This window comes from Gigantopelta aegis, chromosome 11 (assembly GCF_016097555.1).
Source record: "Gigantopelta aegis isolate Gae_Host chromosome 11, Gae_host_genome, whole genome shotgun sequence".
Taxonomy (NCBI): Eukaryota; Metazoa; Mollusca; class Gastropoda; order Neomphalida; family Peltospiridae; genus Gigantopelta; species Gigantopelta aegis.
The window spans coordinates 25,819,858-25,834,413 of record NC_054709.1 but is presented as its reverse complement, the minus strand read 5'-3'; the positions used below and the strand labels follow the sequence as shown (position 1 = coordinate 25,834,413).

General features: G+C 36.9%; 2 protein-coding genes across 2 annotated transcripts; both read right to left on the bottom strand.

Moving 5' to 3' along the window:
• Positions 1 to 3,274: 3,274 nt before the first annotated feature.
• Positions 3,275 to 3,745, bottom strand: LOC121385118 (piggyBac transposable element-derived protein 3-like). Its single transcript, XM_041515655.1, has one exon. The coding sequence runs from the start codon at positions 3,743 to 3,745 to the stop codon at positions 3,275 to 3,277; it is 471 nt and encodes a 156-aa protein (XP_041371589.1).
• A 663-nt stretch (positions 3,746 to 4,408) lies between these two features.
• LOC121385117 lies at positions 4,409 to 13,338 on the bottom strand. Its single transcript, XM_041515653.1, has 2 exons — positions 13,296 to 13,338; positions 4,409 to 5,016 (listed from the first exon to the last, which is right to left on the bottom strand). The coding sequence occupies exons 1-2, from the start codon at positions 13,336 to 13,338 to the stop codon at positions 4,409 to 4,411; spliced, it is 651 nt and encodes a 216-aa protein (XP_041371587.1).
• Positions 13,339 to 14,556: the final 1,218 nt, after the last annotated feature.

Genomic DNA, 14,556 nt, shown 5'->3' with positions numbered 1-14,556 from the left:
ATACAGACAGAGAGAGAGAGAGAGAGCGAGAGAGAGAGATACAGATAGAGAGAGAGAGAGATACAGAGAGAGAGAGAGATACAGACGGAGAGAGAGAGAGAGAGAGAGAGAGAGAGAGAGAGAGAGAGAGATACAGAGAGAGAGAGAGAGAGAGAGAGAGAGAGAGAGAGAGAGAGAGAGAGAGAGAGAGAGAGAGAAAGAGGCAGAGAGAGAGAGAGAGATACAGACAGAGAGAGAGAGAGAGAGAGATACAGAGAGAGAGAGAGAGACAGAGAGAGAGAGAGATACAGACAACCAGAGAGAGATACAGACAGAGAGAAAGAGAGATACACAGAGAGAGAGAGAGAGAGAGAGAGAGAGAGAGAGATACAGACATAGAGAGAGATAGATACAGACAGAGAGAGAAAGAGAGAGAGACAGACAGAGAGAGACAGACAGACAGACAGACAGACAGACAGACAGACAGACAGACAATATTAGTTGTAATATTAAATGATTCGTCGATTATACCTCTCTTTATATTACTTTACATGATTATGCTTTGGGATATCGTACAAAACATTAATATCTGGATTTTATATTAGACTGGGCAAACAATTGACAGGTTAACTTCTCACGTGGTAGAACAGAATATATTACCTTCTCAAGGAAAATTTATTCTCATACCCAACCAGATTTGTATTTATGTGATTCAAAAATTCATAAACATTTTGGTCTAACATGTCAAAATGATGGGCAGTGGAATTGTCATATTGAACACCTGGTTACAAAGGTTTGCCCAATGATAAATTGCTTCCGTTGCCTGAAGTATCGCTTAAATAGGAAAACATTAGAGATGCTTTATAAGTTATATATTTGACCGTTGTTTGATTACTGTGACTATATATGGGATAATTGTACTGAAGGTCAAGCAGAAATATTGATACAATTTCATTTGGATGCTGTTCGAACAACTAACCACAATACAATCTATAACGAAATAGGATTTCTGGATTTATTCCTTTAATCGAACGTCGTAAATTTCATAAACTTGTACTTTTTATAACATTATTAAAGGCATATTTTCACAGACCACCGACCTATTACATGGCCTAACAAAGTATTACATATATATATATATATATATATATATATATATATATATATATATATTTGATTTGTCCCTAAATGTACTTTTTTCAACCATCTATGTAACCACTATACTCCACGTATTAATATGTTGTAAAAATAATTGAATTATGGCAATGGTCCATAATTAAAAAAATAACATTGCTGAGAGGTTTAACATGGATTTCACTTCATCATGGCGTAGTTAAAGTGATGTAATAGCTAGATTTGGTCTGTAAAAATTAATATAATTTTGATTTGTTATTAGTTTTTAGAGAAATAAGGTCCTTAAAAATGTGACAGTATGCCTTTAAAGGTATGTCTCATATAATATATATACAGTGTGTAACATCATATCGTGGAGAGGCATTTATATAGGCTTATCGCCTGTTTGTGGATCCACTTGATGTATTTGAATAAATATTGTTTTAAAAAATAATAATAAAACAAAAATGAGGAAAAGTAATTGCAATTTTAAGATTGCAAAAAATAAATTTTAGCAAATGGCATGACCATTATTGACAAACCCAACATGTGACAGTAATGACGCGTCATGGTAACCATATTTCATTGAATTTTACATAATAAAAACTGTTATGAAAGACTTGCATTGAAACAGTCTGTAAATGTATACTCACTGACACACTAGTGTAGCAGATATCTCAACATTACTATATGCACATGCATTTATTTCTTTGAAAACAGCGTTTGGTAATGACAGACAATAAGCATACTCATGACAATTAGGTTGCCCAAATGACAAAATATTTTATTTTAGAAAATATACCTCATACTTAGACATTGTCTTTCAGTGTTGCCAACGTATTATTTTGCTAAATAGTGAATCTGTTATTAAGAATGATTCATCTTTCTTAAATGATTACGATATTTAGTGAGGTTGTAACGGTAATGACAGTTATATTTGGGATTTTCTTTTTATCAAATATAAAGATACAAAATCATTAATTCTAATAACAAAATACATTGTTTTTTTAAATTTGCATTACTTCAAATATATGCAATTAACATAAAATCATTACTTAAAAAAAAAAATATTAATAAAATTGTAAGAGGCATTGAAATTTATTGACCACGAATTCGGGGACACAGAAATAGTTTAACTATGTTTTTGGATGTTTAAAGAGTTTTATTAAGATAGTTAATATAAACAATGATACAACAACAACAAAAACGTTTTAATTATTTAATTTTGTATCATTTTATACCAATCAAACTTGCGGATGGCATTTTTGTCTCCAATTATAGAAAGACCAGTACAAGTTACACGATAAACGCAGGCATTTAGCCACGGCTGTACAAGTTTAATTTTAGCCTCGTTTACGACTTACACGCATTTAAGATAAAGGAGCGATGTTCACCTTACATACATTCGGACCTGAATGTTTAACGACACCCCAGTACAAAAATGCTCATCGGCTATTGGGTGTGAAACAAAGATATGTGAATAGGATTAAATTAAAAATAGAACATATAATTATGTTTAAAAAACAACACATTGTAACGACTTTAAAGGGACATTCCCGAATTTGCTTCATTGTAATATGTTTCCGACTAATAAAATACTTGTATGATTAAACTTACATATTAAATATATATTCTTGTTTAGAATAGCAGTGTCTGTATATTCAATGTGTTTCTGGTCGTCTTAATATTTGTAAGAAGCCCAAACTGGATTTTGTCTTCAAATAATTTCGTACGTACGAAAAAAAGAGATTTTTTAGGAAATAAAATAAAATTTAACCTAGTACAAATATTAGAACGATCAGAAACACATTTAATATACAGCCACTAACATGTAATTACAATCGTTAAAAAAGTCTCTGTTAGAAGATAACGTCTTACAAATTGCAGCAAACGCAAAATATTTTAAAACTTTAAAATTAATTATGGATAGTCTCTCATTTCATTTGCTGAAGACGTTTATTATATGGTAATTATATTTAATGTATTTAACAGGGGACACATGTAACATTGAAACAAATGGCAGAAATTCCAGTGGCATCAACCTCCTAAGACATGCGGCTCCTGCTCCAGCTCGAAGTGAACTTAAAACAACACAATAAACACTTGCTCAATCTTGTAAAATCGTTGGCTTTTATTTTTATTGTTTACTCAGATACAAAAGGTAACTAATTTGTTTTGTATTTCATTTAATTAGATTAATTAAAGTCTGCACATGGTTTTGAGTAATTCGGTGGCAGTGTTTTGCTGCTACATCGTTCACGCTCTGGAGTGATACGGGAAAAAAACACTTCTGGTGTAGTCGCTGGTTGCATTTTACACATCTGTAGAATGTGTTCTTCCCACACAGTCTGCGTCGGCCTTCCTTGCTGGTTTTGTCCTGGTTGTGCCCTGCTCCGTCGTACAGTATGTCAGGAAGAACTGACCGTGGTGTCCCGAGACATCTCTTGGTAGTTACCTGCTTCAAAAGGGTGCGGACGATGTATCTTAGGAATACCAAATGAGTTTCAGCGCCGCCCAGCTCTTTGTGAACTCTCCACGCCGCTGTAGCACAGACATTGAGCGCGTTGGTGAAGAACGGGAAGTACCATTTCTTGCCACGTATTGAAGGCCTGTAGTCGCTCAAGTAGCGATCAAACAGGTCAACCCCTCCCATTGTTCCATTGTAAGTATCAATAATTGCAGGGCAATCAAGATGGATGTACTTTTTTCAGACTGCAAGAAGCGACGTTTTACTACTGTTGGGGTTACCTTTTTGTGGTTTGAAGCGGCATAAACCGGCCTGTTGTCATTCCAAACCACAGCCACCAGCTTCCCATCACTGCAGTACTTGTAAGAACCCCTTTCCGTCTTCTTAACATCAGTTGCATTGGGCAAAGGAGAACCACACAGACGGTTACGCCTGACAGTTCCCAGAGCAGCAAACCCCTTTTCTTGGAGTTTAACAAGAACATCGTAACTTGTGAAAAAATTGTCGAAAGTTACTGTGTGACTCAGAGACTCCCTGATGTGATGTAAAAGCTCAAAGATTACTCTTGTCCCAAGTAAATCGCCTGGTGACTTGTCTTTCTCCTTGCCCGAGTACAGCATCATATGGAAAGGGTATCCTGTGTGAGATGGAACTATCCATAATTTGTAACCAAATTTGACAGGTTTCCCATGCATATACATCTTCCCCGAGTGACGACCAAAATAGGGAAGCATCTGCTCATCGATGGACAGAGCGGGTGCGAAATCTCCTAACTGTTTCAGTTTCGCGTTTAGCAAATCATATACAGGTCGGATTTCCCCATATTTGTCATTTTCAACTATTTTGTCATTATCGGCCATGTGCAAGTATTTTTTTTATTTCCTTGAACCGGTTGCGTGGCATTGCAGAACTAATTAAAGGAACACCGACATCTTCGTCAGTGCACAAATACATGTACTGCTGAGGTAACGTGTGGTATCCACTCAGTAAGAAGATACCACAGAAACGTTTCATGTCATCTTCTTTAATATTGAAAGTATGGTCGTTCTGTCTAGCTGCATATCTATTGGTTTCACAAACCAAATGGTCCAAAATCTCACTAAAGTACATCATGAATAACTCATAGGGGGATTTGTCTACGAGCTCGGGATGTTGCTCACAAGGTTTGCCTATATCTTTTCTGGGCATTTCGCTGATATCCTCTGAGCTTTCCTTCCAGATAACATTCATTTTGAGTTTTTTGGCTGGAGTAACTTGCTCTATATCTCCAACTTTAGAATCAGCCTCTTCGCCTGTCACTTGGATGTCAGCTTCTACAATCCCAGGAACATCGTGAGGAGCTCTGTCGCCCTCGTTTTCATCGTCATCTGTTACATCACCATCTTCTTCTGGAGGCAGAAGAATAATGTTATCAACGTCTTGATTGTCAGCCAAAACTTGATCTAAAACATCCGATACTGTGAAGAAGCGACGTGTTTATGCGACCAGATGCCATGTTTTTCTGAAAATATATTTATAATGCTTGTGTAATTACAAAGGTTGTTGGAGTATATACTTCTTGTCACGGGGAAGCCTGCACCCCCATTTTAATGCAAACACTATTGTCCAATACTGTTTGCATTAGGATCTATCTGCAAGAGACGGTTATACACCAAGCTCACCCGGTATGACAGAGATAAGATCTTATAATGTATTATTATTAAGTGGCCATGTAGACAAGGTAGCTGCTTACACAGGTTAATGTGTAATATTTCTTATGGAATTTGGTATTAACAATAAACGCTGGTCGCTTAATACTGCCGCCTACTTAATGCAGTGGACTGTTTAATCACAACCCAGATTGATCACTTAATTAGATATTGCTAGGTATCCTAGTATACCACATATGCTAACTGTTCACGTGAAAACGAACACCCACACATTTGGTGATTATCAGGAAACCAAACCGACATCCAACATAAATGAAACCCAGATCCAGTAGAACTTAATAATACAATATAACTTAATTTTAACATGATCAACATTTGTTAATTAAAACATTATACGTGTATTCAATAACGTGTAACACAAAATGCTTCCAGTCACAACATGAAACAACATAAAGGAATTACCTCTTCTCAAGGTCACTTGGTAATCTGTGAAAAACCCTACCCGTCTCATTCAAGTAACTACGTGCTAAAACCAACGACGTCATGGATTTTAATACATGTTTATTAGAGAATAACCTAGATGAAACAGCGAGGTTCGTCTAGGACGACGTGTGACTCATAACCCTGTTTGTATGATATTTAAAAGTGCAATCTATATAAGTATTATATCCATATGACATATTATAGACAGCATCAGCCCTGACCCCTCTACATCTGTCTGTCTTCCCTTCTGTCCGGCTTGCCGCTTCCACAATGATAAGTCCACATCTGCTGAATTAAAATCGCCTTAAAGTGACAGCAATAAAAGCAAGTTAGTATTCTTCCCCTGACTTACGCGAACATTTTACTTGCAGAGCCAATACCAAAACATTAGCAGTAATTATCAATGGTCCTATTAGTCCACGGTCATCGACGTAACATTACAAGAATACAAACTGACTCGTTTATTTTAAAAAACCGAATATCGCCTGGGGGTACACGACACCACTAAATCTTATTTATGAATCATCGGCTAGCGATGTCAAACGGTTGTTTTTTTTACAATTTTAGATAGAAAACCCGCCTACAGTTTTCCAAAGTAGCAAGGGATTTGTTTTATATGCATCATCCCATAGGTAGGGACGTAACTACTACCACACTGGCTTCCACACCTGTCGCGGTGCACTGGCTGGAAAAGAAATAGCCCAATGGGCCCACCGACGGAAATCGATCCCAGACCGTTCGCCCATCAAGGCGAAGCTTTACATGTTGGCTACGTCCACGGCCCGACTTGAATACATTAATTCGCCACAGGCGAAAACAAATGTTGATGACTTTGTGTCCGGGTCACATACACCCACTCATACCACTTTATCTAAAATCAAATACAGAGGAAATCTACTATAATTAATCATCAAGGATAGTACAGCAGACGCAAAAGAGCATTTCACATTATAATAAGATGACTACCATTCCACTGATTCTAAATTCATTAAACAAATATGGCTACAAACAAAACCGTGGAAAGCTGTATTCATGCATTATCATAACGTTAACTTTAGGGACAAACATCATGCAATGCAGCATACTCGGGAATGTGCCCTTTAAACCACATGCTAATTCGTTTTACAGTCTGCAGAAAAAACAATCTAATTAAAAGTTAGCTCCACTATTACATTGGATCTGAAACCAGCCAGTTATGAGCTCATGTCCACCAATCATGCAACCGTATTTGCAGTTGATCAGAATCCTGCCAGAGCTTTAAAAATAATGGCCAAAAACATTCCTTCTCCTGAGGGAATACGATATTTCATGACCAGCATACGAATGCCTCTATTTAATCTGTCTTGCTAACTGTCCACCTGCTGCATCCCCAATGTGACCAGGTCCACATCTTCGTCTGTAAATAATAATTTAAGATTGACCAATCAACACTTCGCCTTTTATAACGTTCCCCTGGAGATCTTACGCTAACATTTACGGGCGAGTCTATACCAAAATAGTAGCCGCAGTTACAATGAACCATACCAGTACGTACGTAGTGGGTTACAAGAATCTTCAACTCGACATGAAAAAATTTGTTTTTTTTTACGACAAACCACTAGAATCACATCTTCATTCAGTTATAAATTATCGGCTATTGGATTTTCAAAATAAACCATATTTTAACAATTTTAGATAGAAAACATGTACCCAACCCCAGGATATTCGCAAGGGATTATTTATAATCATCAAGGTCCCATAGGGGGACATGAGCTCCAACTGGCTTCGTTATCCCAGTCGCGTAATGGTGGAGCTAAATAGCCCAATGATTGCACCGAAAAAAAAAAACCGTTACCGACCGCGCAATCAACAATTCAGAACGAGATTCATATTTTTGAGGATAGACGTCCCTCATGTGAGTCCTATACATGAATACATTTTCTTGAACGAAATCATAACTGTTGATGGGGGGGAGGGTGGGGGGGGGTGAATACTAGGCACTGATACCACTTTATGAAAACAAATCCAGAGGAAATCTCTATAATTAATCAGCAAGGATAGTACAACAGATCAAAAAGATTTCATGGATGGAAGATGTTATCCTTCCAACTAAATTCCATTAAAACAAATATGGGCTACATCCCTTGGAACGAAAAGTGGCGACGGCTTTATTTTTGCAGTATCTGTTATTGGTCGGAAACATCATTCGATGCAGCATAGTCGGGAACCGTAAATACCATGTGCTACGTGCGTTTTAACAATATTTCCTTCCTTTTCAATTTAATTAAAATTAGCTCCACTATTATATGTGGATCTAACACAACTTAGCTGGAGCTCATGTCCACCAATCAAATCATTACTTGCAGTTGCAGAATCCTGCCAGTGATTTAAAAATAATTTGAAAACATTCCGAAATGTCCTGAGGGTATACGATATTAGAGACACTTCCAAATCCGCAGATGGTCATCTCCATTTGTTTTAGTGGTGAACATGATAATGAATTGTATTGTTTTAGGTCGTGGTGTGAAATAGAAGACAACTATTGTTTTGTGATTTCAAGGTACTTTATACGAATTTTATTTTTAATTGGTTTTTAAATTAGTATCATATGATAATATACGCAGTAAGGATTATATACAGGACATGTGTAATTGGACGCGTTTCTTTTGTTGTGCAGTATATCCATATGTTTTGGCCAATGTGATGAACACTGGCTGGAACGAGAAATAGCCACCGACGGGGATCGATCCCACACCGACCGCGCACTGAGCGACCGCTGTACCACTGGCCTACGTCTCGGCCCGGATGAATGGTGAAGAACTTGAGGAATACCTATTCATAAATAATAATTAAGTGCGAAGTGTCTGAGAGTTTGAAGAGAGACTGGCAGCAGGTTCACAGATACCGGTAGACTGTCTAGCTCAACCTACATCCGTGTCTGGCACTAATAGATGGCCTAAACGTGGGTGGGGGTCTAGACTATGATTTTTATGGGAATTTGGGTCATGCTCCACCGGAAAATACATTGAAAAAATATTCGTTTGGAGCAGCGGACCTCGACATTAAGTAGTTTTACGTAGACTTGTTCATAATGAACAACTTCAACATAGAAAACAGATATCGAAATTATAAAATAATACAAGCAAACCTGCCCTAGTATATTTTTAATGTATATGCACTCGTAATAAAAGGTAACATGTCCTACACACCAAATGGCCACCTAAACTGGATCCCCAAGTCGGTAAAGTGCCCGTGTCAATTCTATAAACTTTTTTTTAATATTAAACAACAGTGACAAGTTGCAGCAGATAAGCAATTTTCACACCTTCACGGATACTAGTACGCATTCAGTCCGACAACTCCACAGTATCAATTAAGAAACTGTGTCTGTGGAACGCATTTCATTGCCTCTGGGTAATCTAAGCTTGACCGTGGTAGATTAATCTACCAGAACAATAATCTGCATGGAGTAGTTATTAAATGAAATGAGAAGACAAACTTGTGAGAATGAATGAATTCTAAATGGTTAAATTAGTGCTGTTCAATTTACATTTTATTATTTTTAAAGAAGGCGACATGTTCAAAGGTGATTTAAAAAACACCCAAAAAAACTATAGAGCATATATCCATCAATTAGCAGTACAGACGGTAAAAAAATAATACAAATTAAAATACATATTGTAAGAGTTGCACCTGTATTAAAATAACTTCTTTTTTGTTTTTTTTTTTTTTATTAAAAATTCAAGTCTCCCTGCTGCTAAAAACTTCGCCTCGCGTGAGGCCTGTATATATATATATATATATATATATATATATATATATATATATATATATATATATATATATATATATATATATATATACACGTGTATATAATTACTCATAGCTCCTTGAAACATGAGCAGAGGCGAATCTAAGGGGGGGGGGGGGCCCGGGCCCCCTACATTTTGAGATAGTTATAATTTTATTATATATTATATATCACCCTCCAAACCTCCCCCAAAGTTTCCTTGGCATTCCATCTCATGTCACTGGCGCCCCCCTATATGGATTTTCTGGATCCGCCACTGATGAGTTTAGGTTTTGCCCAACTCGTGGGATCATGTTCTGAAGCAAAGTTGACGATTGTAGGAAAGAAAGAAACAGGAAAAAAAGAAACAGGAAAGAAAGAAACGGAAAAAAAAAGTAACAGGAAAAAAAGAAACGGAAAGAAAGAAAGACTACACAATATTTCCCAATTAACTTACCCAATTGAGTTTTAATTGTCATCGAGTCCTTGACCTATCCAATGGGTTCTTTAAATTATCATTGTCTTTAAGAAGCCCTTTATCTTATATGGCCTCCCAGATGGCTTCCAGCTTAATTACCCATGATATCAATATACAAAATGTGAGGGAGCACCATTCCTCAGAATCATTAGTGCAATCATTAGAATAAATAGCACAAATATATGAAAACATTTACAATGGAGGTCATCAAGAGTCAGAAAGGTGAATCAAAAATTTGTTATCATGATTACATGTATACCAAAGTTAGCTACTAGGAAGAACAAGATTTGGTGTAAGTGCTCCAAGAAAGTCAGTCTTGGTATGTATAAGGGTGCATGTACTGTATATGATTTTATTTATATTTTATATTTCTGAAATGCAATGATGTGTTAATGAATGCGATTTAATTGGAGGAATGGGCGGGAAAATCTTGTATATTTCTTAAGATCACAATAAAAATTATAGGAGGGGTCTAAGGTTTGAATATCAATATTTCCTAATGACTTCATATTCTAGTATTAATTAGTGTATGTATTATGTATTACCAAGTGCTTATGACCTAAATTATACAAAGAAATTCATATATGAGAATAAAATTGTCAACAAAGTATGAAATAAAACTGTTTTTTCTTTCCGTTTCTTTTTTTCCCTGTTTCTTTTTTTCCTAGCCAAAATTGTTTCCTTCTTTCCTGTTTCTCTTTTTTCCTGTTTCTCTTTTTTCCTGTTTCTTTCCGTTTACCAATTAGATTAAGTTGACAGCAAACTGACAACATGTCAACGATGTACATTAGTGAGGCTGCTAGCCTCTCGTTTACAGAGCACTCTTATCCTCGTTGGGACGTGGCTGTACTACAAACAATTGAATATCAGCTGAAATCATTAGCCAAGTTCAAGTTCTTTATTGCTTTATTTTTATTTTTTTTTAAATTTTTGGACAGCCAGACTGTTTAGTTGCAACGTTTATGAAGTTAAATGAACGTACATGCCATTTCTGCCCTCTTTAATTGTATTAATTTTCCTGAAACTGGGCTCTGGGTACTTTTTAATCACCGTACAGAGGGCGTAGTTCAGTGGTAAAGCATTCGCCTGATGCGCGATCGAGCTGGGATCGATCCCCGACAGTGGACCCATTGGCATATTTCTACTTCTAGCCAATGCACCACGATTGGTATATCAAAGTCCGTGGTACGTGCTGTGATATCTGTGGGAAGGTGCATATAAAAGATGCACTGAGAGTATACGTCAAAATTACCAAATGATTGACATCCAATAACAGATTATTAATAAATCAATGTGCTCTAATTGTGTCGTTAAACAAAACAAACTTTAAGTTAGACTGCTAGCCTCTCATTTATAGAGCAGTATTGTCCTCTTTGGGACGTGGCAGTATCACGAACACCCATTGGGCTATTTCTCTTTCCAGCCAGTGCACCACGACTGGTATATCAAATGCCGTGGTATGTGCTATCCTGTCTGTGGGAAAGTGCATACGATATAAAAGATCCCATGCTGCATAAGGAAAGATGTAGCGGATTTCCTCTGACGACTATGAGTCAGAATTATCAAATGTTCGACATCCAATAGCCGATGATTGTTTAATCAATGTGCTCTAGTGGTGTCGTTAAACAAAGCAAACTTCTTCTTCTTCTTCTTGTATCACAAACAATTGGATATTGAATTAGCAGTCTGCTGAAACCATTGGCCAGACAGTTTGGTGTCCTCCCATAAGACAGACGTCCCATAACGCAGACGCGTTAAAACAACACAAGACCCATTACTAATTACCTGCCGTTTACCTTGAATAATACATGTAGTAAATAATGGAATAGTCGGATACAATTAAATACAAAACACATAACAAAATTATATAAAATTAGATTTATTTATACACATACATATACCAAGTGATCCGAGCAACATTCGGATCACTTGGAAGATGGTTGTGTTCCGATGTGTTCCGTACAAATTCGCCGACAGTGGTGCATTTCCCGGTACACGTTTTTGTCACGCATCTCCAGTGAACACTTTCCCCTCTGGTGCGATTCTTTGCAAATAAAAATCCATCCAATATTACTTGTGGTGAACCTTTTTGTGATTGAACAAATTCTATCCTTCTAAGACCAGCCATGACTAAAAAATTGAATGACTGTTTTTGGTAGCTACATGCAGTTAATATATAAGAACTTTTATGTTATCTCTGTGCTTAGCTATGGTTTAAATGTATGGTCAATGAAATACAAGACATTGGTCGTCAGATACATAATATTCATTGATATACAAACAATGTCTATCTGAAGTGAAATGAATTGTATACGGATGTTGCTAAACTCTAAAAACACGGACATCATAAAACACAGTATCTTTACATTTGTTAATTCTGTTTAGCAGATTACAATTAACTTCTCCTAGTTGCCTGTGTGGAATTGGTAGATATAACAATTTTTTTAAATAGGTACTGTCATAACTGTGCGGTAATCATTGATATAAAAACAAAACATTGTCAATCTGAAGTGAAATGAATTGAATGGAGATACTGCAAAAATCCAAAGCAATCTTTACATTCATTTACCAGATTACTTAAGCTCTCGCTGTTGTTTGCATCACTCATTAATTAATTGCTGTTGCACTGCAGCATTTGCTGAGCAGATTAGCAATGCCATTAACGCAGTCAGGGGTGTCAGGATACATTACATAACCCATTTTTGTCTATCAAATGGCATGTCTGCCTTATGGGACGTCTGTCTTATGGGAGTGAACCGACAGTTTAGTTGCGGCGTTTGCAGTTTCCTTACATAATTAAGTCAAATGAACACGCACGCCAGTTCTGCCCTCTTTAACAATTTCCCCGTGTCTGGTGTCTGGCTAATTTTTAATCACCGTACATCTATCCACCAAAGGTGTACATTGTGTTATGCCGATAAGCTGTATAAACGTAAAGGGACATTCCTGAGTTTGCTGAATTGTAAGATGTTTCCGACTAATAAAATATTTCTACCATTAAACTTACATATTAAATATATTTTCTTGTTTAGAATATCAGTGTTTCGGATCGTCTAATATTTATAAGAAGCCAAAACTGGATTTTGTCTTCAAATAATTTCGTACGTACGAACAAATAATAGTTTAGGAAATAAGATGAAATTTAACCTAGTACATGTACAAATATTAGAACGATCAGACACACGTTTAATATACAGCCATTAATATTTTATGCAGAAAAATACATTTGATATGTAATTACAATCGTTAAAAAGTCCGTTAGTCGATAATATCTTAAAAAGTGCAGCAAACTCAGGAATGTCCCTTTAAAGCAATAAAGAACTTGAACTTGAACTTACTGTCACCGCGGGCCCCAACTTCTCACATCGCCGGCTGATAGGTCCGGGGTGGAGTGATTCATTTTCCTATATGTTCGTGGTTATGAACGAATGAATGAATGTTTAACGACGCCCCAGCACAAAAATACACATCGGCTATTGGGTTCATGGTTGTATGCAATTAGGTTATTTTGTTTTTGTTTGAACGACAACTCTAGGACATAATGATTTATTAACCATCGGCTACTGGATGTGAAACATTGGGTGATTCCGACACATAGTCTTAGAGAGAAAACATTTTTCCATTAGTAATCAGGGATCTTTTATATTGTACCATCCCACAGACAGGATAGAACATACCACGACCTTTGATCAAGCAGTTATGGTGCACTGGTTGGAAAGAGAAATGTCCCAATGGCCCACCGACGGGGATCGATCTTAAACCGACCGCGCATCAGGCCAGCGAGTTACCACTTACCTACGTCCTGCCATAAGCAATTGAATTTTATCAGTTTTGTTTGAACGGCACCACTAGATCACATTGAGTTATTGATCATCGACAGTCAAGCGTATGGTCATTTGGACACAGTCATGGAGAAAAAAATCCGGTACATTTTTCCATTAGTAGTAAGGGATCTTTTATATTTAACATCCCACAGACAGGATAGAACATACCACGACTTTTTATATACCAGTCATCATGCTCTGGTCCCCTGCGCGTGCTGTAACCTCACCGTGGTGCAGGGGTGTAACATTCTCTTTCAGAATGGCCAATACAGCACAAATTGAAGTTTAGAGTAAAATTCGGTGTCCGTAAAATTCTTTGATATTTGTATTTGTATTTTTGCACAGTTCTTTACACTGTTTTTTTGTTTGAACCTTGACATCACTTTATTTATTTGCATTACCATAGTTTGACATAGCCGATGTATTTTTCGTGCTGGGGTGTCGTTAAACATTCATTCATTCATTCATTCATTCATGCTCTGGTTGGAAAGAGAAATAGCCCAATGGCCCACTGGCGGGGATCGATCTTAAACCGACCGCGCATCAGGCCAGCACGTTACCACTCAGCTACGTCCCGCCCTTATGTGCAATTAAAGTGTATCTGTTTTGTTTGAACGACACCACTAGAGCACATTGATTTATTAATCATCGACTATTGGATGTCAAACGTATTGTCATTTTGACACAGTCATAGAGAAGAAATCCGGTATAGTTTTCCATTAGTAGTAAGGGATCTTTTATATGTAACATCCCACAGACAGGAGAGAACATACCACGACTTTTTATATACCGTC